This window comes from Lagopus muta, chromosome 13, assembly GCF_023343835.1.
Source record: "Lagopus muta isolate bLagMut1 chromosome 13, bLagMut1 primary, whole genome shotgun sequence".
NCBI classification, from domain to species: Eukaryota; Metazoa; Chordata; class Aves; order Galliformes; family Phasianidae; genus Lagopus; species Lagopus muta.
Window position 1 is genome coordinate 16943006 of NC_064445.1, and position 27329 is coordinate 16970334.

Consider the following 27329-nt stretch of genomic DNA (forward strand, 5'->3'; position numbering starts at 1 on the left):
GCTCTGCTGAATAACAGTTACTCTGAATTTTCAGAGCAGTTCAGAGGACTGAGAAATGCTGAAAGGAGTCAGTTTGCCCAATGCAGGCTAATACTAACGTTCAAGAAGCTGTTTACTTCCTGCAGACAGGAAATCCTGCTCCGTTAGGGGTTATCTATTTTTTCCTTTTCCTGCCAACCTCACACCTGTAGCGAGGGCACAAACAACACCAGAGGAAGCAGGCAGCATGCTGGCTGAGCTTCTGCAGTCCGCAGTGGGCTGGGGAGCCTCTGCAGCCCTGGGCACAGAGTTTCCTTGGGGGAAGTAAAGGAAGCACAGTCCCCATGTACTGCACTTCCCTTTCCACGCCACACACCCGCTGCATGCAGGGCCGTGTCTGCACAGCAGTGACCCTTAGCTTGAGTTTTACTTTGCAACCGCTGCTTTTTCCCTCTTCTACCCTGCTATTGCTCCGATTTCTCTATTATTCATTTAGCATTTTTAAGTTTTGCTCGTTGCCCTTCTTTACGCTGTCTCGCTGTCCCGGGGGGCTGAGCCATGGGGCTCTTGGACATTGCCAGCGGCTTCTCAGGCCCCCGGGATGGGATCCAGGCGTGACTATTCCTTATCGAGATGTATCTAATTTTAATGAAAAGTCAGAACCGCTGCCGGCACGCCGTGGCTGCAGGGCCCGGCGGCGCGGTGGGACGGCCGCCTCCCGCACGGCGAACAGCGGGACGCGGGGCGCAAAGCCCTGCCTGAAGCGCAGCGCGCACCTGGGCCCGCGGGCGGCGCGGTGCCTGGGCTGCCGTACAGCCGTACACCCGCGCTCCGAGGGGAGGGAGGCACGGCCGGACCCCGAGCGCGCTTCGCCTCGCCTCGCCCCGGCACAGGGCGTGGGGCGGCGCGTGCGCACCCCCCTCGGGGCGGGGGCCGCTCGTGGCGTGCAGGTGGCCCCCGGCGCGGCACGCCGAGCCGCGTCACTTCCTCGCAAAGTTGGCCCGAGGAAATGTCTCTGCGAAAGTTGCCCGCGGCCGCCCGGCCCCGGGGCTGCCTCCCGGCCCGCTGAGCGGGGAGGGCGTTCCGGCTCGGGCATGCCCGCCTCCCTGCGCTCGCCGGAGCACGGCCGGGCCGCCGCGGGCCGCCCGCGGGGCGCGGGTTGAGGCGAGGCGGGCGGACCGGAGCGGACCGTTAGCCGCGGCCGCGGGGCGCCATGGAGCGGCAGTGCGCCGCCCGCAGCCTGGACGGCATCGACCTGGCCGCGCTGCGGGTAAGGGCGGCGGGGCGGGGCGGCGAGCGGGACGTGAGGGGTGCCGGAGAAAATAGCGCCGGGAGGGAGGTCGTGGAGCTAACGAGTCAGCCCGCGACCGCTTTACTCTGTTTTTCTCATTGTGATCGTGCGCTTCTCGTTGCCTTGTCACGTCGCCCGAAGTCTGGCCGCGTTGGCAGCCGCCCCGCCGGTGTGTGACGGCCCCGCGCTGCTCCGGCCACCGCGCGGGGAAGCGTTGGGTTGGGACGGAATGCGGCCGGAGGGAGCGCAGAGAGCTGCTGGCTAAAAATATCGAAGAAAGAGGGTTGGGAAAAGGCTTTGCACAAAATCACATGGTAGGGAGAGTGCTCTAGAGAGGAGGCAGAGGGAGAAAGGCAGCAGCGGGGTCGGGAGCGGCCGCGGGGTTGGCACGGATCTGCCGGCTGGGAGGAGGGCTTTAGCCCAGCTGTGCTCGGAGCAGCGCGAGTCTCTGAGCATAGCAGCTGAATCTGATCTCCTTCAGTAAGTGATAAGAAAGCAGTTCAAGCTCGCAATGTCCTGTAGGTAGCCTGCAGGCTTCGTGTAAAGCCCTGCACGAGGAGAAGCCTCACTGAGGCTGTGCAGTGTGGGCCTGGTCCTCAGCAGAAGGGGCAAAGGTCTGGGGGGGGGATCTGTGCTGGACTGTGTTCAGCACCCAGGGGGGCCAGGCCCACGCACACCAAGCAGGGATGGCCGCTTCCTTTCCCCTCACCCTTGGTTCCCGGCGGAGTCTGGCCAGCTGCAGCCAGGCCATTCTCCAGCACCAGCTAACCCTGCCCCAGAGTTGCTTGCTGTGTCCTGTCCCTGTTCCTGGACCAAGGTGCTTTGGGTTGCAGTTGCAGATGCTGCAGGAGCATCCTGGTGCAGCCCTGCCCTGCTGTGACAGTAGCAATTGCAAACTTTCCAAGTGTGGGTTCACTGGGGCAGTCAGGTGGTTAAAAAACTGCTGATGGCAGAGGTGCCCAACACAGAAACCTGGGCTTCAGGCACCTGTCTGTTGTTACCTGCAAGGTAGTGCATTTGGGCAGGCTCCTGCTGTGCACGTGGGCTTTCATTCTACCTTGCAGTGGAAGTGGACATGGCTGTGTCGCCTCTGTGCCAGCAGTTGTGTTGCTGCCTTTGGAGCACTCTGCCATGAACTTGCAGGAAGGCAAGAAGCTCACCATATGGTGCTGTGCCTTACAGTAATTAACCTCAGAGTGATGGATGTCCAGGCCAAGGTGTTGGCATCTGTCAAAGTGAAGCTGGTGACGTGCAGGGGCTGGCTGGGAAGGTTAGGTGGATCAAGGGTCCCAGATTCTAGCTGTGAGGAAGCGCTGCAGCAGTGATGGTGCTGGCTCCCAGGTAATTAGGAAGCTAGCTGGTTGTGGGGGCTCTGCCAGCAGAGGATGCTATGCTGATGGCCAAGCAAACAAGGACAATCCAAGGACCAAAGTGAGAGCCCAAATTAATATCTTTTATGATTCTTAGGCTCAGTTCACTCCTGCATCTTCATTAAAAAGGAAATGGCCAAGTATTTTGGCTGTGCACAGAGCTGTGGAGGCTAGCAGCGTTAGTGCTCCATTGGCCTGCGAGGATGGGGAGGATTTCAGCTATATTCGAGTTAATGCTGTCATTTATTTTAGGTAATTGTTTGGGCTTTTCCTGGAGTGTCTGAAGCCTCCTGACACTGCTAAATCAGAATGAAATTGAGTGGAGGGAGAGTGGGAAGCTGATTCTGAGGCACGTGAAATGATTGTATTTGCATAATAAACAAATGCAGAGTAGAAGAGTCAGGGCAGGGCAGTCAGTTAAATGAGAGGGGTGGTAACTCCTTTGAGTTGAAAAATGCACTTTAGCTCCTTCCAGGCTTTGTGTCCCATGCATGCACTGCAATTCAGCAGCACTGCTTTCTGCAGGAGAGGGACAGGAGCAGAGAGCCAGCTTCCCAGGGGAGAGGTGTGAGCAGCGGGATGTCGTGCACAGGGATGTCATGCACCAGGAGGCCCTGGTACGACAAAATGTTTTGTGAAGTTGACAGTCATGGGTTCCCCAGCTTGTGGAAGTTGTGGAAGTCCCTGTTGTGTTGCCCTGGCAGTGGAAGCTGCTGCCATTTATCATGATAGTCGTGCCGGGGGGGGCAGATTCTGCTCAGAAAAACGCCCACGTATTTCCTCTGGGATATTCTGTAAGTAAAAATTTCCACATGAGATATGACGAAGGCAATATTTATATTAAAAGAATAACATGTAAGTGGAGTGGAGAAGTAGCTTGCTACAATTAAAAAAAAAAAAAAAAGTTTTCGTGTAGGGTCACAGAAATTGAAGTAAAGGTTGTTTTTTTGTATCACATCCCTCAGCGGTACTGATATGCGTTGACTGGCATGACAGATTGCTGAAACAGATGTGGTAAAACTGACACATGGAACTAATAATACTTTATATACATCTCGCAATGAAATCGTCCCAAGAAATGAGCAGGACTGATAAAATGGCTCAGAAACCGGGAGACTGGTTTCTTAATGTTTTTATATAGATCTCAAGTGAGTTTCAGCTGAAGGTACAGATTTATTAATGTGCTCACTCATGCAGGAGCAAACAATTCCTTGCCCGTGCCTTGCAATGGGATGTTCCTCCTCCATCTGCAAAGCTGTGGGATCTCATAACCGGCTGGCGTTGGGGTAACTGGTGCTAGACCAGCAGGACGTGCACTGGCTCGTGTGGCACACTGACTGCTGGCACGTGGATCTTTCATGAAAACAAACTGCAATCTGGTTCGCGTTCAAAACCAAGACTTCAGTACATTGCTCAAATTCACCATGTTATGTTTGCAGAACAGCCAGCTGAGCATTTTCAGCCTGTGTGGTGTTCCTGTGTTGCTTGGGATGCTCCATCTCCTTTCTGAAAGGCAGTCAGGCCTGAGCTTTGTGTAGTACCTTTCTATTCCATTGCAGAGGTTCTTTCCATTGTTGCTTTGCTGATGCCAAGCATTTCATAGCAGAGGACAGCAGCTCAGCCTCCAGACTAGCTTTGTGTTTTGAAGCTTGCTCTACTGCTAACCTGAATCAATTGAATGCTCGTATTCCTCCTGCATTCCCATTTGTTTGTTCCATCTGCTCTATTGCCATGCTTTGAATCTTCTAAGTTATCTCGAGCAATCTGACTGGAAACTTTGATAGAAATATATTTCTTGAACCCTTACTTACCAGTTATTTCCCCATTTAGTGTATAATGCACACCATTAAGAGACATGCCACAGACATTTTCATTTTGATTGTGAATAGTTGCACTCCATTACGATGTGTTTGCTTTGCTGCAAGTGATGTTCTTTTCTTTCTGCTTTTTGCAGGACCCTGCGGGAATATTTGAACTGGTGCAGGTTGTTGGCAATGGGACGTATGGACAAGTCTATAAGGTTTGGGCTTCTCTTTATTTTATGATGGTGATCTCTATAAAGCCGTGTTTCCTAAAGCAGAAATGAGCTCTGCTGGGAGCTGTGTTGTCCCATTAGCAGCCTGGTTTGTCTGTCTGTCTCCATCAGCTGTGCCCTTCCTCCCGGCCTGCCTTCAGTCCTGCCGCAGATCATTTGGCTGCTGGCTCTGCTACTCCCTTCGCCCTTCTTCTGTCCTGTGGTTATTTTTTTCTTCTTCACAACTGTTTGACAGGCACAACTGAAATTGGCGATGGCTGAACTTGGCCTGGGGTGTGTGAGAGCCCTGCACACGCTGCTGCAGCAGCACTGCTCTCCAGCACAGAGGTGTGAAGTAGCCAGGCTGCCAGGTGTTTGCTTTGTGTTACCTTTGTCACGTTGGTGCCAAAGCAGGCCTACTGGCCACGAAACTGCAGCAATTAAACCTTGTCTGCCATAATATGTTACATGCGCTGTGCATGCTTTGAGGTGCAAGAACTTGCCTGAAGGAAGTGGGCAAGACAATCTAAGGGATGAAGTAGTGCACTGGGTCTGTGTTGCTCTGATTTGGAGAAATAAGACAGGAAGGAAGGAAAGGGCCATGCTGCTGGATTGGGGTGGCGGCAGGAGGGAAGAGCAGCGGCACAGGAGGAAGCTGTCTGGTGCTGTTCTCCCTGGAGTGCTGCTGCTCCAGACTGCTGTGCTGTGAGCCTCAGCATTGGGCAGGCTGCTCCAGCACCGGGCCCCCAGCACATGGCCACACATTGCATCTCAGAGTCCATCTCCTGGCTGCAATCTGCTGTGACCACCTTTCGGTTCCCATGTGAAAGTATAGACACTTTCTAAAAAGACCTGAAAGACCTTCTGGGGAATTCTGCCTTCCCATATATGTTTTTATTTTATTTTTCTGTCAGAAAACAGAATTTTTCTTGTGTAACTGTTTGTCTGCGTCATTTGTGAGATTATCATTCAGATACTGAATATTATGAAATCAAAAATGGAAACTCAGGGGCTTTGTATAGTTTGTGTGAAGCCAGGAGGCATGTAGGGGTGCTGTGTTGGTGGAACCATTGACATCTGTTCTTGTAGAAGGTCTGAAAACTCCCAAGCATTTATGTCTTTGCCTAGATTTATTTTATACTAGGAGAAAAAAAATTCAATCTGGTCATCTTGCAAGGATGTCGAGAGTGAATCAGCTGCTTAATCATGGCAGGAGCAGGAAGGAGCAGCGCAGCTCACTCCTCTGCTGCCAAAGAAAATGTTCTGTGTGACCGCGTGGATCTCTTAGACATCCACTGGAAAAACAAGTAAGGAATACTGACAGTAAAGATTAAAAACTGTACCGAAGGCTGCTCTCCACTGAACATGTGAGAGCAAGGTCTGCTCTCTGTGGATGAGGAGATCTGGATCTGGGATCGTGGCAGCACCACAAGGGCCTGGCCTGCAGTACCGCAGCTTCTGAAAGGACCATAAGAAGCTGGGCACTGATGTTCCCTTTGCTTTTTCACTGCTAGGACTGATGGAGCATATTGTAATTATTTTTTACTTTATCTAGGTAGAGTGTAAGCTTCAGACCATAATTTATAAAGCAGTGCTGGTTGTCCATATATTGTCATGTCACTAGTGCATGTTTTCATGTTTTGGAGGCATTGGATTCTTCCGTGCATTCAGAAATAGATACGCATAGTATCAAAGTAAAGTGTATTTCAAGCTAAATAAAGTATGTTCAAGATTACTAAACTGTTTGCTTGGCTCTGAAGATGACTCAGAAGGCTCTGCGCTTTAATAAATGCAGCTGCATAAAAATGAAAATAAAACTTAGGAGATTTATTGTTGGATTTAAAAAACAATGTTTAACAGATTTGCTGGAGGAGGGTGTTGTTTGTAGTGAATTGTTCCGGACCAGTTCCAGTTCAGTGTCCTCTAAATGAAATGGAAGGGGGATAAATGCACCGGTGATAACGCTGAGCTGTCTACAAATGTCATAAAGTCAGGATTTGCGTCTAATAACTGCCTGAAAGCTAGAGGATTTGTGGACAACTTACGCAGTAGTGGGGTGTAAGCATGCCAGCATTGGCAACTTCGGCCTCTGGAAAAGTATGAATTAGATATTAAAAATGCTGATAGTGCTTAGAAGTCATGAGACTTGGGCTTCATTATCTCTTGACATGACGGATGAGTTTTTCAGCTAATTGCTTGCTTCCAGGTGACAAAGTCTGAGGAACAGAGCCATGCACGGAGCAGTTCTGGGTGAGACCAGGGAAGGGCAGGCGGTGGCTGTTTCAGTGGAGGCATTTGGGGCAGCTGGAGAAGTATGCATATTTGCTCTTTCATGACCCCTCTTCCTGAGGCTTGAAGTGCAGGTCGGGTAGCATCCAGGCCCTGCATCATCTCCATTGATTGCAAAGTTCCTGGGCTTTGCATGCTCCGCTGTGAGCTTGGCGCTGTCCTCTGGAAGGAAGTGAGATTTGTGTCACCTGCAAACTCTGGGGTTTCGCTTCCCTTCTGAGCTGCAGCCCCCTCGCCCTGTAACTGCTTCCCAGAGCAGCTCAGAAGAGAAGCTGCTGTCCTTTGGGGCAGCAGTGGAGCTGTGGGAAGCAATGTAGGAGACAATAGCATCTTTTTCATTTGCTAGAAGTTGCTGCATTATGGTGACACAGCAGTGTGCTGTTAGAGGGAGTGCCTTTGTAAGCACTGTGGGGGAGCAGACTGGTCTTCACCAGTGCCCAAGGCTCTGTCTTGCACTGGAGAGCTAGCAGTGTCCCCTCCTGGATAACCCTTTGCCCACTCCCACTACCTCCAGGACTTTAATTATAGGGATGCTCTTGTTTTCCTTTCACAGTTGTACTCTACTACTGTGAAGAACTGGATGGTGATTGTGTGTCAGCCTTGATGCAGAGCAGTCTCAGCTCTAGCTCTGTCTGTTCTTGTGTGTTTAGTAGTAACTGAACTGTAATTTTGTGCATGTGTGTGAAATTCTACTTTTTGCAAAGATTTCAGCTCTGAGTTTCGTTGTGTGTGGCTTCCACAGAAGCCTGTTAATGTCTTTTCTGTCTTTTAATTTTCAGTGCTCTGCTTTAATTGCAGGGTCAGTTTTCTGGTGGGTGAGTAGGGAAAGGGAGAGCTGGGCACCTGACATGGATGTGTTGTTTGAGTCAGACGCTGCTCTTGTGCATGTGGTCCAACTCTGGAAGAGATGTTTAGGATTCTGTTTATAGCTTCCATATTGTTTTGTTTTTTTTCAGTCATCAAGGTAGAGTTAATAAGATGAATATCTCTGAATCCTACTGGTTCAGCTGGACTGTGGCAGTCCTCAGCCTTCTGAGAAGGCTTTCATGAGTTGAATGAAGTCAGCAACTGTGCACACTGTTCATTTGCTGGTGTGGAGAGGCTGGGGTGTCTGACTTCCCTTCATCATAACGAGGTGGATTATCCCTCTTCTGGGGCCAGCATCTTTGGGCAGAATGGGGAATGAGAGGCCGGTGGCTTTGCCATGATCCAGGGGCTGACTTTTTGGAATATGGTCTTGAAGACTGCTGGAAAACCGTGACAGATCTGCAGCTGTTTGGCATGCAGAATGGTTGTGTTTGTCACAGAGTCTGAAGGCACAGAGAACTTGAGAGGAGTGCTGTTTTGGGGCTGTGAAATTGAAAAAGGAAGATGTGGATTCCCCGTAATGCAACTGATGGACACAAAGCAGTGTTCTTGCTGGGGATTAGCAAAGACAGGAGAAGCAACAGAACTACCCTGCAAGACCATGCTAAATTGCAAAGTGTGATGGCAGTGCCTCAGGCAGTTAAGGGAAAGCTCAAGTTAAGGAATGTTACTGTTATGCCCATTGCAGTCCAGAGGGTGAACGTGAATAGGCTGAAAACTCCCAAGAGCTCTCTTTGGGGCAGTCAGGAGCAGCCACATGATGGATGCCTCTCGCAGCTGAAATGAAACAGTCTCCAGACTGCTGCCAAGAGAGATTACAGATGTCATATCATCTCAGGGCATCTTGTTAGCATTTGTGGTCAGTTATGCTTTTAAAGCCAATCTCAGCCTTCAAGGCACTGAGATTTTGGTCAGACAAGTGGTTGTTCTTTATAGAGATGACAGAACACTGCTTCTGCTTCACAAACAGTTGGTAGCAGTGTTTGTCTATTCATTTCTATCCTTGGGTTTTTAGTGGCGTTGTTGATTATCAACCCAGGCCATTCTATGATTCTGTGATTCTATGATCGTGCACAATGAGTTAATGGCAGAGAGCAGCGAATAAGAATGTGCTGTAGCAGCGTACCGGCGGAAGTCAGCAGGTAGGTGTGCGTGTCCTGGGCTCAGCAGTGTGAGCAGCCGGTGGATTTGAGCTGCTCATCCTGGCAGCAGGGGCTTCGTTCAGGAAAAAGTCTGACCTTGATATGTGCTAGTGTCATTGTGATGAGATCTGACGTGCTGTGGGGCTTGTGAGCGCATCTCAGAGGCTGAGTGTGCCTAGAGGGGTTGCCATCCCACTTGGTATCGCTTGGTACGTGCCAGTGCTGGAATTTTCTGTCTTGGACTTCCCATTAAACCATCTGAGAAGCTACTTAAGGGCGTCAACTCAAACTGTTTCTCATGAGTGACTCCAGTGTGGCCAGTTCTTAAGGCATCAGTGTGCATCGTGAGCAATTTGGGATCTTATTTCCTCATCCTCAGCTTTGTCAAAGCCCATACTTGTGTAACAGGTCAGTAAGGTTTGCTTATGCTTCCAGACCTTGAGGGGAGATGTGCTGGAGTTGAAGAGCAGCTGGAGCTTACCTAAAATTAATTTCTTTAGATCACCCTTGTGTTTCTGGAAGGGAGTTTTCTCTAGACTTGAAGTACTCTATATCTTATATTCCTGATGGCTTTTTACACCTGGGTGCTGTGTGCAGGACTTGTTAATCTTAATGGATACATCATGCCCAACATCAGTGTCACCAGGTAGTGTGTAAGTGACTTGAAGAATAAGCAAAGCAGTAGTGAAAATATCTTTTATTTATGAACATATATTTTTAAAGAAGTAACATAGCTTGTGTATTCAGTTGTCAGAACCTGAGTCCAGTTTTTTTTAAAGGTTTGTGTTGTTTTTTTTTAAAATCTTGGCTTCTCTGCTATCTCTGCTTAATTGCATGGTAATGCTAAACAATATTCAGCATGGGAATTTAAAATAATGGCTCATACATGTGGAATTAATTAGCAAGTCATGAAGTCCTGGTTCTAGTTAGTGAATATTTTAGAGGAATTCAATTAAGATTCTTAAGTATAGGGCTAGTTTATCAAAAATAGAAGAGTAAGAATGTGAAAAAAAGGCCTCTCAGCTGTGGTGTGCTTCTAATACAGTAAATGCTCTTTGACTGAGCAGAGCAGTGTACAATAATTAGATGTGCCATATCAGCCATTAGAGGATAGTAAAATCCTTGCAAATAATTTGTTGTCAGGCCTGCCACTTCCAGCTCCTCCATGTTTTCAACTTGAATGTCCACATGGGAGAGCACAGTGCATTCTGTCACAGACTGGAGGCGTTTTGAGCTCGGATGTCGGCGCTGGGACATGCTGCTGGGAAGCTAAGAGGAAAAAAAAAAAGAAGAAGAAGAAATGAAAAAGCACTGGTGATAATTTAAGCGTGGTAGAAAATGAGTTCAGCCTCTTAATTTCCCCAGTCCTGCACACAGCTGCGCCGTTGGTCCCTACTGGCGCAGTGGTCTCAGTACTTGTGACTGGAGGCGTTAGAGGTTGGGTTGGATGGGGCCCTGGGCAGCCCGAGCTGGTGGACGTATCCCATCCTGAAGCTGGGGTTGGAACCGGGCGGGCCTTAAGGACCCTTTGAACCCCAATGATTAGATGAGTGCTCAGCAGCTTTGTGCCCATGCGAAGGTATGGGTCAGTGGCCAGCAGTTTGCATGGAGGTTTTACTGTGTCTTAGCTACTGTGAAATGTTTTATTGTTATCACTTCCTTAAAGAGAATTGGCGGGGTTAAGGGAAGATTTATGACAAACAGACCACACGCAGCCCAAAAAACCTCTGGGCATGTCATGAGCTAGTGGCTGAATAAGGGAGACAATGTCTCTTGATTTTAAACAGCAGAAAGTCAATGTGTTGTTTCAGGTTTTTAGTCCTGGTTCAGGCTAGCTTTAGTAACTGTACCTTTTTGAATGTCACACGCCTTTAGGATGGACGTTGGGTTGCTCGAGCTGCGGAACACACCTTGTGGTTTGTTCTGCCTGCTCTGCAGAGGTGAGGCACATTCACACCCAGCTTGTCCTCGAGTGGAGCAGGCATGCCACAGAATCATGGAAACCTAGAATCACTAAGGCTGGAAAAGACCGCTAAGATCATCTCGTCCAACCCATCCCAGCCTGCCCACTGACCACATCCCTCAGTGCCACATCTCACGGCTCTGGAACACCTCCAGGGATGGTGCCTGCACCGCCCCCAGGGCAGCCTGTGCCACTACATTATCACTTCTTCTGAGAAGAAATGTTTCCTAATATCCAGCCTGAACCTCCCCTGGAGCAACTTAAGGCTGTCACCTCTCATCCTATCACTGTTACCTGGGAGCAGAGGCCGACCCCCACCTCACCACAGCCTCCATTCGGGGAGCTGTGCTTTAAGATCTCCCCTGAGCCTCCTCTGCTCCAGACTGACCCATCCCAGCTCCCTCAGCCGCTCCCTGTCACACTTGTGCTCCAGAGCCCTCACAGCTCCACGTCCCTGGACATGCTCCACGAGCACTTGTGTTACCAGCTGCCTCCTTGTAACTGTAGCGATGTAATTTTGCCCTCTGATGGCCATCCAGCAGCAGATAGAAGCACTTGTGTCAGGGAGCTTTGTGGTCAATCCTTGCACTCGGGATGGGGCCGCAGCTGATTTGCAGCAGCAGCAACCCCTTTGTTGTGTGGCTTTTCTGGGGGGTTCCCTGGGGTGCTGCAGTTCCAGCACCCAGCAGAAAGCAGCATTTGTCTTCCTGCTGGGTTCTGAGCCAGGTGGGGCAGTGTCTGGCCCCAGCACAGCTATTCAGGCTGCAGCTGCCTGGGTGGACAGCAGTGGAACCTGGCGGGACAGACAGTAATCCTGCCCTTCTGAGGGGGGGTGAGGAAGTGGGGCAGAAAGCTGGCTTTCATTGCCAGCTGGGTTGGACAGCTTGCTGAGGCAGTGGGCACAGGTGTAGGCTGGCCCTTGTTCTATTGTAATGCAATTTTCAGTAAGTGATCTTAAATTATAACATACATAAATGTGATAAAACCCTTATCTGGTGTTCAGCTGCCCTCAGTCTGCTGGCCAGTGCTAATTTTTCCGGCCTGTGCAGAGCTGCAAATACAGGTCTTAGGAATAAAACTGAAAAAGAAACTATTTTTCAGCTGTTTGTAGTAGGCTTTTTTTTTTAAATTTTATTTTTTAAAGCCTGCTGTGTTCTGATCCTGCCCTTGTAACCCTACTGGCGTCGTGAAATCCCTGAAAGGTTTTGAGATTTGTTTTAGAAGCACATTTTCAAAGGCCATTCCCGCCTCATCTCCTTTTCCCTCAGCAAAGCACAAAGCCTTACAAACTTCTGAGATCTCAGGGAATGGATGATCCAGCAGACGTTCTTCGTAGCAAACTTAGTGACCTTCCCAGTCCCCTGCACACGTGACTGTGTTAGCTGATGTGCAGCCAGCCTGTGGTCTGAGCCCGTCCTGTTAGGCACTCCCGCTGTGTGAGAGAAGTACTTCTTGGAGGTCAGAGAGAGGTTTGACGTGGGCAGTTGCAGATCAGGCGATGGAGCTTTCCTTCCTCCCTCTGCCTGTCTCCTGCTCTGTCTCGGCAGTGTTTCTGCAAAGGCACTGCTGCCCTGATGGAAGGCCAGGCTTTGGAGGTGAGGATGAGCACAGAGCAACTCCTCCTGTGCTGGTACTTGTCTAGGCTTCCAAAGGATCAGCCAAGGCTCTGAGCTTCCTTGGAACTCTGGGTGCTCAAAAAGTCCTGAGGACCTGGGCTGTCCACGTGACTGCAGCTGTTCTGATGGAGCAGTCCTTGTTTTGTGAAGCATCTCGTGATTCTGTTTGAAAGGAATTGGGATACGTGGGAGCTGGCTGTGGAGTGGTGAGCAGCACGCTGCTCAGAAACAGCCGTGTCTGAGTCGGAACACACTGCGTTCAGCAGGAGCGTTGGTGGCATCGTTTTATGAGACGTGTTGGCTTTCATTTGGAAACTTTGCTTCAGAAACATCCAAATATTGCATTTTGTTTGTTTCCTTTGTCTGAACGTACATTTTAATTTAGCGGGATGTTTAATATTTCATAGGTTGCCTTTAGTGCCGCGTGCTCTAAAAGGAGGCGCTGTCGCACTGGAGTAATTTGGCATCGCCGTAAGATGTATGTAAATATTAATGAGCTCGTACATTGCTGAATTTCCGTTTTGTGCGGATTGTTTACAGCCGAATGTGAGAACATTGGCAGCACATGGACGTTTTGTTGAGTTTGCTGAATACTGGGGCTGATGAAATCCCATTATCTGACTACAGTTACTCACTTGCTACATTTGTCATCAGCAGTTTCGATGCTGGGTGGGTTTTCTTCTATTTATTTCTTTTGTTACAAATGGGAAATTTTGGAGGAAAAGAACATAAGAGAAACACAATATTGTCTTCAGGAAATGTATGTTACTGAACTTGAGGAACTTTCTAGCTTTCTTGTTTATACTACATTTTGGCATGATTTTTTTTCCATATTTAAAAATAAAGGCAAAAAAGTAATCAATTTACTGATTATTTCTGCTAGAGTATTATTTCTACTCTTCCTTTTTTCTTTGCTTAAAACATGTGAACAATTATACTAAAATATGCAACAAAACAATATAAAATAAATATGCCTATGGTTTAGGTAATGGACTCTGTAATGTATTATTAACACAGATTGTCCGTGATGTTGTCTTGTAGCATGGAAAAAGAGAAGAACCAAGAGAAAAATTCTGTGCTTTAATATTTGCGTTTTCCCATCTAACATGAAATATTTATCGTGAGAGGCTTCTTTGCAAATGCTCTGCACTCAGAAGCCAAATAACATCAGCAGATGCCTGGTTCCCTTATATCAGTATTAGGGGGCAGGGGTGTGTATTGGGGACTGAGGTGTCCCACTGCTGAGGTGAAGGGTTTCCATCCTGCGTGCCCTGCTGCTTGTGCTTTTTGGCCCAGAGGAGGGGACGAGCAACACCAAAACGTGAGGTGGGTGCACCAGACCGTTTGCTCCACACAGTGAGGGGTGATTTTTTCCCTCAGCCATGGAATTTGTTTTGCCAGCTCTTCTGGTGGAAGGCTGCCAGGCTGCTCTGGGATGACAGCACAGACACTGGGTGTGTGGGGTGCTCCCAGAAGCTTTGAGTCCTGGGCAGCTTGGGCATGGCAGAACGTGCTGTAGTGGAGTACATGTGGGCAGCGCTGGGCTTGCTGTACACGTGCACGTCAGCCTAAGTACACCTGACATTCCCCAGATGCGTTGAGCTCCCAGCTCACATGGTGGTGAGGAGGTGTGCATGTGCACAGGATGCAGTGGATTTCTGGCTGCCCAAGTTTCCTTGGCCAAAATAGACAGGGTCTGGAGAAACGAAATGTCTTGTAGCCAACTGAACATGGAGAAAGGATGAAGGACTGAAGAGAAGCACCAGCTTTCCTCTCTCTTGGACACTTGGAAGACTTCAGTCAGGAATGTTTGGAATAAAGGAAGTTGCAAAACAAAAGCTGGAAACTCAGGTCTCTCATCCTGCATGCTGGAGAATAAGGGTTGGAGAGAGAGGATTCAGGATTCACCCTTCCTTCTCTTCCTGATTTCCTTTCTTTGCTTCACATCGGTTTTTAGCTGCCCACCTGGTGAAAGACTCTGCATGATATGTGGCCATGGCTTGCATGTTGAAATTAGTGTTTTCCTGTTGCACAGGAATCTGCACACACAGCTGTGCATGTGATGTCAGCTGGGGAGCGGGCATTTAGATGTGCTTGCAAAACACCTGATGCATTCATTACGCTGCTCAGAGGTGCAACAAATTCCTGTTTAACTCCTCTGATGTCATTTGACTACTTTCAAATTCACAGATCTCTGACCAGGAAAGAAAGTGTCTGTTACCCTGTCAGCCCAGGGTGATGCCTGGAGCGCGCACGGCGCTGATCCTGCCTGCCGCACAGATGGGCTTTGGGTGTCACTGCGAGCAGATTAAAGGCAGCTTGGCTCTCTGAGCTTTTGGGGTTGCTGTATTATTTAGCACAGAATTCTGGCAGGCCTCACCTTTTTGATGTTATCAGTATAGAATGCTTTATATTGTTGAGACGGGCTCCTGGCAACTCTTGACAGACACTGCAGTGGCGCTGGGCTGTCCCCCCCTCTGGGCTGGGGCAGGGCTGGGATTGTTGGCCTGGAGGAGGTGGGGATGGATATGTCACTGTGCAAAATAAGCTGTGATTATTGATTGATTATTAAGCCTGGCTGGTAGAATCTCACTGTGTATAAACTCCTGGAACTTCCAGAGGGGTTGTTCTCTCTGATTACTGCTGTATGTTATGCCAGCAGTGGGTTTTCCTTCCTCTCTGGCTTCCTTTCCTGCCAAGCAAGTAATGGCATTATACAGTGCCCTCTTATCTAAACTGTCTGCTTTCTGTAGTCATTGTGCTTTGTAAAAAGTCCCCAGAGACTGCTTGAAGCATTTCCATTTCCAGAGACCTCTTTATAGAGCAGGGAGCATGGTCAGAAAGAGAAACGGGGAAGCTGGCTGCTTCTGCACTTTTCACCCCCTGGCAGGCTGCTGACTGTGCTGTTCTCTAGGTGTTCCTAGGGTTGGCTGGGATCTCATAAGCTAAGTCTGGCTCGAGGCCTGGCTGCAGATGCCTACGTTTGTGGTTCATCACCCACTGAAGGAAGCTTCATTGGTGAGCAGGGTACGAAGTATAAGAGATGACGTGGAGCATTTTGCCCCTGCATTTTTTATTTTTTCCCCGTTATTACCGTATCTGTGCTTACCATCGGTGTAGCCATTCACTTCTGCAGACGTGCTTCTAAGGCCTGGCATTTCTAACCCACTTGCTCTGGGCTGATTTGTACAATCTCTGCTGCTGCTTTTACATAACTGGGTGTGTGCATGGAGCTGGTGATGAAGCAGAACAGCAGCGCTCCTGTGGTTTGGCAGAAAATAGCTTCATACGTTATTATTCTTGACTTCCTTGGCAAAAACAATAGGAAGCATTAGCAGGTAGAATGTTGTTGCCTTGCCACAGAAACATGCCCTTGTGTATGGCTGCTGCAAGGGCAAAGCCACCAACTGCATCCACCCCCAGCTCTGGCCTGGGGTTGCTGTCCCGGTTAGTGTGGATAGCCTAGCACCAGGCAGGCTTTTCACCACTGTTAACTGCCGACTTTCTTAAACCAAATTCTTTATTTAAAAACAACAATAACAACAAAAATCTTCAAACCTGGTAAAGGAAAAATTCAGAATCACAGAATTACAGAGGCTGGAAGGGACACCAAGAGATCATTGAGTCCAACCTGCTTGCTAAGGCAGATTCCATACCATAGGTCGCACAGGTAAAAGAACTCAGCGTTAATCTCTCTCTCCATTTCTTCATTTGTTAAAGCCACTGTGAAACTGCAGGGTCAGTTATGCAGAGCACTTTGGAAAATGATGTCTGGATGGATCAGCAAAAAGGAAGTGGCAAACAAAAGCGATGCAAGCCAGTGAGCATGTCCACACTTAACAAAACTGAGCTGGAAATACATTTCTGATTTAACTGGGTCAACCACGTCTGCGAGCCAAGTCTTTAAAAATAATTATTTGGAACTTTGTTTTTTTCCAGTCCTTTTCCGGTGATGTCATTTGTTTTATTTCTTCCAAGTGGATGTAAAATGCTAGCAGTGACGGGAGGTTGCTCACCTTGCACTCATCGGGCAGATAAGTGGCAAATAAAAATCGGTGCTGATGAGCCATTTCCTGCCTGATTTCGGAACCCCTTCCCTGCTGGTATTTGGGTTTCTTTAATGCTTCTGTTATGGTATATAGTTGTTTTCTTGGGCAAGCAGATGTCAAAAATACATATGTTCTATAACCTACAGTGGTGCAAACATGATAGCACTTTCATAGTGTTACTGCTAAGACTAAGGGTGAGAAGCTGCAAGTGCTGATGAAATATCAGTTTTTACATTGAAGGAAGTCCTAAAGTTTATACCTTTTGTGGGGAGGGGGAGGTGGGGAAATGCAGTTGCTTGGAAGTTTGTCCTTCCTTACCCTGTTCACTCCTAACCTCAACAGTTCCTTTGCCGAGTCCTTTGTGGTCTGTGCTAGCCCATGGGCACGGCCTGGCGCTGCTGCAGCTTGGGCTGCGTGTGTGCCTCTGCGCTGTGGGCAGGGTGGGCTGGACTGGCTGCAGGCAGCCAGCAGGCAGCGTGGGGCAGGGAGCCGTGCTGCAGCCCTCCTCTTCGGAGGGTGAGAGGCTCATCTGCACTTCTCACAGAGTACAGTGGATTTCGCTTGTCTTTGTGGCTTCTGTCTGTCAGTTGGGGTTGAAATGTGTTGACGGGTTAAAGCATGGGTGGACGCAAGGGCAGCGCAGTCCTCTAAACCTAGTTCTCTCGGGAGAGCAAGAAACTTGGCTAAGCGTCTGGCTTTGATACAGGAGGAAAGCTTGCAGATCTTTGTAATTCCATATCCCTCTCTGCCCCCAAAGGTTCAGCAACTAGAAGGCAGTAGAAAGCACTCAGGAAATAGATTTGCTCGTGTGTTGTTTTTGTATGCTCTTTGATTTATTTTTTTGAAAGACATTTTTGTTGTTCGTGGAAACCTGGTATTTGTGATATCTAAATACGTGCACTGGCAGTGCTGGAGAGTTCCTGCTGGCCCTGCGCAGTTTTTCTTCTGTACTTAGTACCAAATTTATCCTAAGGAGCAGCGAGTTGTTGGTGGTGCATTTTTGCATCTGGGTGTGGATGACAGCACGTGCAAGGAAGCTGCAAAGGGAAATTATTTTTAAACTGGTGGAAGGTTAAACTTTTAGAGTGAAGTCTAATGTGAATACAATTAGAGGAAGGCGTTTAGGCAGGAGTGCCACTTTGGGAAGTTTATCTTACACACATAAGCCAGGTTACAGACACACGCTGCTACTGATAGAGGCATTTCTCCCCTCAGCTGCCTGCATTCACTGGATGCTTTGTGGAATGTTTAGGTTGTTTTGCTGTTCTGTTTTGTTGGGGTTTTTTTCTTTCATGACAGCTGCTTTGTGATGGGCTGCAGCTGTCTGGACAGCCTATTGCCATTAGAATCTCCGAATGAGTAGATAGTGTTCAGAGCTGAGAAAATGAGACTGGGTTTGGAACTGAGTCACAAGAAAGGTTGTGGTGCAGCTTCACTGACGCTTGTAGCTTCAGGGACTAAGCCCATGCATTTCAGTTTGGAAAATGTGGGTCTGTGTGTACATTTATCTACAGCACCTTGGACTTTGTAGTGTTTGCTGTCATACAAGTTAGCAATGTTTCCTGACTGGGAAAGTTTGATATGACATCCTGAGTGAGGGGAAAGGAATCATAGAATCATGGAGTGGTTTGAGTTGGAAGAGACCTTTAAGATCATCTCGTTCCAACCCCCTGCTATAGGCAGGGACACCTCCCACGACAGCAGGCTGCTCACAGCCCCATCCAGCCTGGCCTTGAATGCTTCCAGGCATGGGGCATCCACAGCCTCTGTGCAACCTGTTCCAGTGTCTCACCACCCTCACAGCAAAGAATTTCTTCCTAATATCTAGTCTAAATCTGCCCTCTGCCAGTTTAAAGCCATTTCCACTCGTCCTGTCACTACATGCCCTTATGCATACGACAGTGAGCAAATGCCTGTCTACAGTCAGTCAGGATAGCAAGTGCTTTCTGTTTCCATCTGCCCTACATCCACAGCCATACAAGGAGACTAATTTCCAATGGGCAGTAGCTTTGGGTAGTAAAACTTGGCACAAAGTGGGATTCGCTTAAAGAAATTTGGCTGTTATAGAGTAAATCCAGATGCAGTGAATCCAGCAGTGAATATTCTGTTGGCTTCAGCGGAGGCAGCAGCACGCACAGGAGTGCAGGCCTTGGGCCGGGCTGTGCAGCGTGGGGCCAGCCCTGCCTGCTGGGACCGCAGCTGTGCATCCAGGGCTTCCTGTGCCCTGAGCACTGCTGGCAGATCCTTCACACGGGGCAAAGCTCAGGTCACAGCTCAGAGCGCTGGTAAAGCTCTCCTGTGGTTGGTACAGGAAACTCTCGGTCCCTTTTGCAAACAGCTCTTCCTACAGTTAGCTTCTGCTTTATTTTTTTGTACGTACCAGTAATTACCATCTGCGTTGCTTAATGTTCTGTGGTTCTTCAGCTATAATGCGTTCAGCTATTTTTGTGAAATTATGCTTCTCTACAGAAGATTGGAAGACACAGCGTTGGAAAGCAGCAGCTCGTAGCTGTGGAGGAACTACTGCTGCACATCTGACCTACAGCTTGCCTGAGAGGGAGCCTTAACCAGGCACAGGCTTCTGCTTTATGTAGCTAATTAGGTCAGTTTAGGAAAAATAACATCAGGACTCTTCTCAAATCCAAATTTTTCTTTAGGAAAGTGAACTTGGAAGCGCTGTTCTTTCTTAGTTAATTAGAAAAGCCAAGTGTACTTTGCTTTTAAGAATAATTAGAAAGATAGTCAAGTTTCATTCTGGAGACAATTTGATGCTGAAAATCTTTTCAAATTTGTAACTCATTCTCCATTGAGAATTGTGGACCATCTGGCCAATAGGATTTTGGAGGGAATGGAACCAGCTGCCTGAAAGATCAGTGCTTTAGTTATCTCTTGAAACGCTCATTGAGAAATCTAATGGCTGGTGTGTTTTCTCACAGACTAATCGTGCCCATTAAGTACCTTTATAGTGAAGATGGTGCATGAAATAGAAGCTAATGAGAAGACCCCAGGAGTAGACCTTGCTTTTTAATTTTCACTTGTTTGAAATAGCACCCTTTCCTTAGGCAGATCTTAGACCTGAGCTCAGCAGTGGTTCTCCATGCAGTATTTGGCTTTCAGGATTCGCTTTAGGTAAAGGGAACTGTAGGTCATGATTTGTCCTACTGGAGGAAAGGCTCAGACTACAAAAACCCCCATGTAACAGGTTTTAGCATTGGGCTGACTGTCTTTTGCAGAATGCAGGCTCATGCAAAAATCAGTGAAGACACACATACTGCAACCCATGTAAGAAAAGCACCAGCAGAACTGGAGTGCGAAAGTAAATCACCTTTAAATTTGTTACAGCTCTCATCCTGTAGGCTGGAGCCCTCTGTGCTCCCCTCCTTACTGTCCTTTCCACAGAGAAACAGAAACCTGCAATGCATTTTAAACCCACACATAACCTTGTCCATGCTGTACACTGTACAGAACATAAAATTCAACTAAGTTACTCTTATTGTTCACGAGAGTGCTGAAGGACTTTTTAATCATAATTATTAAGAGTTCAGTCACGTAGTAACAGATCTTATGTACATGCAGAGTTAAAGCCTTGCTTACTAGCGTGTGTTTGGGAAGTCTGTGTTACAGGCTTAAAACATGAATCTTGTGCACAAGGTCTGTAATTGCTTTGCACAGCTTGACCTTCAGAGCTTCGCAGTGGTGGTGAGCCAAAAGTCCCGCCTTTGGCTGCCTGCTCCAAAACCTGGCCACCTATCAGCCAACCTGCAGCCCTGCCACGACCTCCTTTCTGCAGGATGGGGCCATGGGACGCCTCCAGCTGCCCATGACGTCATGTAGCAGGGATGTGTAGCATGGAGGTTTTCTCTAGTGTCCCGCAGTTCTGTAGCGGATGGATGTGAGTCACTGAGGTGGAGGCATTTGTACCTCTCCCTGCAGCCAACTTCTCAACAGGCCTGTCAGCAAAGTGAGATCCTTTTTTTTTTTCTTTCTCAGTTTGTTTATTTTTCTGAATGTACAGATTTTTGGCATGGTGGACCTGCTGGGTGCTGCAGGTGTTGAGAGGGACTGGCTTCTGGCCAGAGCTTCATGGGCACAAGGCTGCATCCTCAGCAGGATGACATCCCTGTCTCCCATCACAGGGCTGGAATGGTGGTGGGCTTCCGTAGGTGTCAGGAGATGTGACAATTGGTTCAGCCCAGAGTGAATGGCAAGGCTGCTGGAACCACTATTTGTGTAAATATTGGTGTTTAGACGCAGGGAATTCAGGATTTTTGTCCTAGTAAGTGAGGTGTGAGGAAGAGAGGAGAAGTGGACAGGCAGCTCTTCATGCCTGCCCTCCCAGACTCCTCTAAATGAGGTGAAGGTGCTGAGGGTGACAATAGATGTTCCTCTGCCCCTTGGTTTCAAGTAAGTCCCAGATAAGGCTTCTGTTGCCATGTTATGTCTAGCAAGGTATTTTCTCAGGTTGCTGTTTCTTAGTGCATGCCTTGATCTTGCTAATTGCAACACAAATGACCTCTTTGGAGGCAGATTTCAAAATCCCTAGAGATAAATCTCTAGTCCAATCTTAGGCAAGAATGGAGTAGCCTTCAGTGGTTCATGTTTTGCTTCAGGACAGTAATCTGATCAAGTGAGTAACATAGATACTGCAGAAGTGTAGATACTCAAATACGTGTTTGCACAAGGGCTTGAATTCAATTCTTTGTTTCGTTTTGTTTTCCCACTGGTCTGCAGTCAAACACAGACAAACATTAAGCAAAGCAAACAATCTGCATTTCCACTTGTACAATGGGAGGAAATAGGAACAGCAGGAGTTTAAAAAAAAAAAAAAAAAGGAACTGGACAGAAAAACTGCATCTGGTGGTTTTTGGGTTTTTGTTGTTCATGAGAACTGTGGCACAGACATTTGCTGCAGGGGTGAAGGAATGTCCTTGTCCTCCAGGGATGAAGGTTGCAGTATCTGGTGCCATAGAAATGACCTGTGTCCGTTCCTCCCCTCTAGCCAGTGTGGACTTGAGTAGAAATTTAAGTGAATGATGTGTGTTCTGATTTCTTCTCTGGCTAATGAGTTGCTGTTTAAGGGCAGTCTTACACAAATGCCAGCTTAGTTGCCTTCTACAGTGAAATGAGTGATTTTTTTTTAACTATATTTTTTTTAAAAAAGCTACACAATATTATTTTTCAGTTTGGGTGAGTGCAAAATACTTCTCTAGGAAGATCTGAAGGCAGCATTGGCTCCAAGCAGTGCCTTCTGTCGAGCAGTCTGAGAGCAGGTCTTATGCCCTGGGCACCCTCCTGGCTGAGCTGCACAGGAGGCTGCTCTCATGTTGTCAGCAGGCTGGCAACAGCAGGCATTGCTCGACTCATCTGAATCGCTGAGTCTGAGTGGAGAAGCCCTGTGTAGGTGGAAAGGGAAACAGAAGGATCATGACTTCATCGAGGTCATGTGGAACAGAATGTGGGGTTTCCTGAATCCCCTTGTGGAGCATTGTTTGCTTGCTCTGTAGTCTCCTAAAGGCTTTCCTTGCCTGACCAGGGTGGAAAGGGTGGAGAGGAGAGGGGCGAGAGGGTGGGGATCCGCCCTGGTGCAGGCAGCCCAGCTGGCAGCGCACCAGCAGCCGCAGAGCCTCGCACTGGCTCACCCAAGATGGGCTCAGACTTCAAAGTTCATATGTGGGTTTTGAACGGGAAATCTGCTCGCTGAATTCACTTTCAGGAAGAGCCTGCAGCTGAGCAGCTGAGCCTTCACCCCGCTCTGCACGGGTGGCTGGCAGCCGGCTGCAGAGGTCATCCCATAGCAAGGTCCTCCAGCTCTGACAGCCAGGCTGCCTTTCAAGTACAAAGAAGACACAGAGGCTGTCCTAATAGTTCAGGGTGTGGTATCTGGATTATAAGCAAGTAGACAGTTTTGTGAAGGGTCACTCTGGAGTCCCACGGCTTTCTGCCCGTGTTCTGACCAACAGCATTAAGTGTGCTACTATCCCACATGCATGTGTGATGGCAGAGGTGACCCTGTCAGACCAGGACCTTGTCACGGGGGGCTGGCCCCTCTGATCTCCAGAGATACGTGGCCCAATGCAAGGCCTCAGGAATTAGTTTGGATTTAAAAGGAAAAGGCGTTGTACATAATTGAGCATGTTTTCATGTAAATACACTTAATGCGAGTTAAACTCCCTTATCAGCTAATAACTTACCTGCTAATGCTGACATTCTTGTTTCATCCAAATAGGAAAATGTATGTCCTGGCCCTCAGTAGAGCACATAAATAAATGGTGCCTTTATCTATCTGAACTAAGAAGATAAACGGTATTCAAAGCACCCGGTGATCTATCCCATTCCCCATAGCTCTCCCTGCAGAGATAACGCACAGTTGGACCTCATCAGAAACAGATCTTTGGCACAGAGCACCACCTGCAAATGTGGCTGCAATGACTAACATTCAGATTTGAAAAATTTGAGTGCTGGCCCCGGGTTTGCAGAATGTTACTGTAGTAACTAACTGGCAATTGTGGAAGATTTTACACGGAAGTGTTTTCTGGGTGAGAAATTTAGTTGGACTCAAAGCTAATGGGAAAATTTCTTCCAGCTTGGATACCTCACCAAAATGCAGGCAGGAACTTCGATGTCAGAGTCCTTGAGCTTCAGAATTATTCAACTCTGAGCTGTGTATGGAATTGATAACATTTAATGCTCTAATCCTGGATGGAGATATGGGTGATTTGCAGATAGCCACTGAGTGTGTTGGCTGCATTCTCAAGAGTTGAAAGGTACTCTCAAAGCAAGGATTTGGATGAAAGATGAAACCTTCTATTCGTGAAATAAGATCCCATGGACCACACTGTCCTCAGCCCAGTTTCCGGGGAAATATGGAATGCTGGATCTTCAATCACAGCAGATTGATTCCCTTTGGTGGTCTGCAGACGATGAGCACTGTGCATTGCATGGCAGACTGGAAGTACTGTGCCCATTGTTCCTCCTATCATTTGGGGAGAGTCATAGAATCATAGAATGGCCTGGGTTGGAAAGGTCCACAGTGCTCATCTGGTTTCAACCCCCTGCTATGTGCAGGGTCACCAACCACCATATCAGGCTGCCCAGAACCACGTCCAGCCTGGCCTTGAATGCCTGAACAGCTGTCGTCTTGGGAGCCCAAGGTTCCTTGTCCAGGCAGAGCCAGCTGTGGGAGCAGCCGTGGCACTTGGGGCTTGCTTGGGATTTTGGCTGGAGGAAAGCTGGAAATCTCCAGGAGTGGAGCTAGCACAGCTGATGGGGGCAACCGCGACATGGGGTGTGAGTGCCCTCTGGTCTGTGTTGAATGTAGTTAGGCAATTTGGATCCCTTATTCAGAGCTGGGAGAGAGCCTTCTGCTTTTTTATGTTCCTATAAGTTCTTATGCCCAGGTCTTGTGAATTCGTGAGATAAGGAGTTGGCGAGAGAATTCAAACGTCTTTCTGGGGTGTTAAATGTTGGTGGATTTATTATCAAGCAAGAGCTGCAATCTGATTGAAGGTCTGAAAACCAGAGAAGTTGTAAAGCACAGTTGTAGAATCAGGTAGGATTACAGAATGGCTTGGGTTGGAAGGGACCTGACTGACGCAGATGAGGGCATATCTCACCCCCTCAGGCGGAGGGAGGGGCCCAATTAAATCGACGTGCCATCGGTGGAGAGGATTGTGTCCTCTAGCAAGATGGGCTGTTGTCTCAGGCCAAGGTCTTGGTCTCATCTTGGAGCCAGCGTCGCAGTCTTGGCATGCCTGGGCAAGATCAGCTCTGAGAAGTCGCCTGGTACTGGTGGCCCGACACCGCTACTCTTCCTGCCTTGTGATGCAGCAGCAGCAGCAAACCCTGAACAGACGCCCAAGCGCCCTCCTGAGCAGATTGCGCCGTGGCCGGCGCTCACCACGACTCGCGCCAGAAGACGGGAGAGATTCTGCCTGCTCTGGTGGCAAGGTGGGCACGCTGGCCGTGTCTCCCTGCGGGACCCCATTGCCCGGCAGTGTCTCATTGTCTTCCAGCTTGTTCGCCTGCAAGAGAAGGCAAGAAGAAAGAAGTGAGTTGGGACATTTCCCTGTGTTGTCCTCCATGGCTCTGCTGCAAATGCTCCTGCAACCTGTCCTGGTGGCGCAGCCGCATGGGCCGCTGCCACCCTGCTCCACAGAGCTGGCTGGGAAGAGAGCAGCTCCTCATGTGGCACCTGCTGGGCCTGGGGGCTCCCTGCAGCAGCCCCCGCCATGCCCCGACAGCTGACCACGCTCAGTGCGGCTCAGTCTGACAGGGAGTTGGCCCACCTGTCTCCTCCAGCACTTCCCGACGCCTGGACTCACCATGGCCTGGGCTGTGTCCTGCAGAGGAATGGCACAGGCTGTTGGCTCATGCAGACAAGGCCTCTGGCTCTCATCCGTCGCCGCTGGGCTGTGTTCGCTCAGGAGAGATGAAGCTGGAGCATCCTCCTCTTCCACTGTTGGCCTGGATGCTGGCATCCCATGGCCATCGTGCGTATCACTTCCAGCCTTGGCATCTGCGTGCCTTGAGGCAGGAAGAGCCGTGCTCTGTGCCTGGCCATCTGACTCTCCCGAAACCTCTGTGTCCGTGATGCTGGAAGAGCCGGGCGTTTGCTGAGGAGAAGCCTGCGGGTCCCGGATGAAGGCTGCGATCCTGGGGTTGACCCAGTGGCTTATGATCTTTGGCTCTTCATCATCAGCTTCTTCCAGCTCATCCTCCTTTGCCGTGCCCCGTGGCTTGTGCTCTGGAACACACGGGAGTTTCTTCCCTGCTCTCTGCTTTCTGGTGTTCCTCGCCTGCCTTTTTATTTCCCACAATTCGTTTAGGCTGTGCCCGGTACAGGCCGCACAACTTTTAGCCATTTTTGTCAGAAGCTCTGTGTTCTCTGACAGGATCTTTAGACATGACCTTCGAGTCTCATGGTGCAGCCACAGCCTAGCGCCCATCACTTGGCACCGGATGCACGGCTTCAGGACAGCTGGGTTCCGATAGGCCCATGGCTCTCCATGGTGCCCTGACTTGTCGCCCCAGCTTGAGGAAGTGCGCGCAACTTCTCTGTGGGCAGCTATTGCTGCTGTAAGCTCTTGGGGATCAGGCCCTGATTGAGGAGTGACGTGCACTCTGTTTGCGGCCTCCTGGGCCTCGTCTGCTTTTGCTGCTCCCGCTGCTTGCTGAGCTTGTGTCAGGTCCTGCTGTGTGATGCGTACAGCCACAGTTTCTGTTGGGACTTGTGGCACGGGGGATTGCACAGTGTTCTCCACTGCTGCATCAGGGACAGCTGGGCTCAGTGGAGCACTTTTCTGTTTGCCTGATCCTGCTGCTTCGTCCTGTTTGCTGAAGCTGTCCAGAGCAGTTGTGCAAAGCTCCTGGCTGCCTGCTGTCATTGTGTGAGGTGGCCTGCGGATCACCTGCGGGGAACAGAAGGAGAGGGATTGAGCGCCCACACTGGCCTGACAGCACCCGCTGTGCCACCGGGCCCACTGGGCCCACTGGGCCTGGGCCTGGGCTTGGCCTGCCCCATGGATGGCAGAGCTGAGCGTGGCCAAGCTGCTCTCTGCCCCTCGCCTCCAAGCTTCCAGGGCCACGTGGGCCTTGGCCTTCCCAGGCATCGTTGGCTCTGTGTGGAGATGCTCCCAGGTGTCAGGAAGCGCAGTGCTCAGGCTGTAAGGAGCTCAGGGCCTGCTGGCCGGCTCTCCCCAGCACCACGTCCCTCCTCCTGCTGCTCTCCACACTATCCTGTCATGCTGCTGGTCTCTCCCTCACTCCCTGACCCTCACCTCATCTTGCTCCTGTCCACTCGGCAGCCCTTGGTTGGGCTGAGAGTGAGCCTTAGGCTCCTCTTCCTTCAGCATCTCCATGTCCGGAGACCAGAGAAAAGCACCAAGTCGAGCTGCTGCCTCCTGACAGAGCTGCTCTCCTCGGAGTGAGCACCCGAGGGCTCTGGCCCTGCCAGGGGTGTCGTTGCTGCGGTTACCCATACACATCACAATGGCCTCTGTGCCGCCCAGCCATCACAAAGGCCTGGCTGTGGCTGTGGGCCCACAGAGGCCCATGTGCTCGCAGCTGCCCTAGGGATAGCAGCTGGCGTGCTCACAGGGAGGCCCGGGTCAGCAGGGTCCCCTGTGTTCTTCTGCCATGCCTCCCTTTGCTCAGCCCCGTGCTCCTCTGCGGGCTCTCCCGTACCTCCGACACTCCCATGTGCTGGGCACCTGAGACTGGGCACAGCTCTCTCATGGCCGCCCGTGCTGGTGAAGTCTTTCCACCTAAAGCATGTCCTGTATCACCAGGGTGCTGCCCTCGTCCAGCAGTGCCCCTCCAGTGGCACTCCATTCCTGTTCTTGGAGCTGCTGGTTCCCACTGTCCCACAGGGGGGGTCTGCCCCCATGTCTGGACTAGCATCCACCTTCTCAAGCCATCTCTTGCTAAAGAATCATAGAATGGCCTGGGTTGGAAAGGCCCACAGTGATCATCTGCTTTCAACCCCCTGCTGTGTGCAGGGTCAGCAACCAGCAGCCCAGGCTGCCCAGAGCCACGTCCAGCCTGGCCTTGAATGCCTGCAGGGATGGGGCATCCACAGCCTGCTTGGGCAACCTGTTCCAGTGCCTCACCTCCCTCTGTGTGACAAACTTCCTCCTCAGATCCAACCTAAACCTCCCCTGTGTCAGTTGAAAACCACTCCTTGTCCTGTCACTTTCCACCCCATAAACAGCCATTCTCCCTCCTGTTTGTACGCTCCCTTTGAGTACTGGA

General features: G+C 49.6%; 1 protein-coding gene across 1 annotated transcript in view; it reads left to right on the forward strand.

Annotated features, from left to right (window-relative positions):
- Positions 1-972: 972 nt before the first annotated feature.
- NRK (Nik related kinase) overlaps positions 973-27329 on the forward strand; it is a 96249-nt gene continuing 69892 nt past the window's right edge. Inside the window, exons 1-2 of the mRNA XM_048959985.1 lie at positions 973-1249; positions 4595-4660. Coding sequence (XP_048815942.1) covers positions 1193-1249; positions 4595-4660 — 123 coding nt within the window. The 5' untranslated portion in view covers positions 973-1192. The remainder of the gene's footprint in view (positions 1250-4594; positions 4661-27329) is intronic.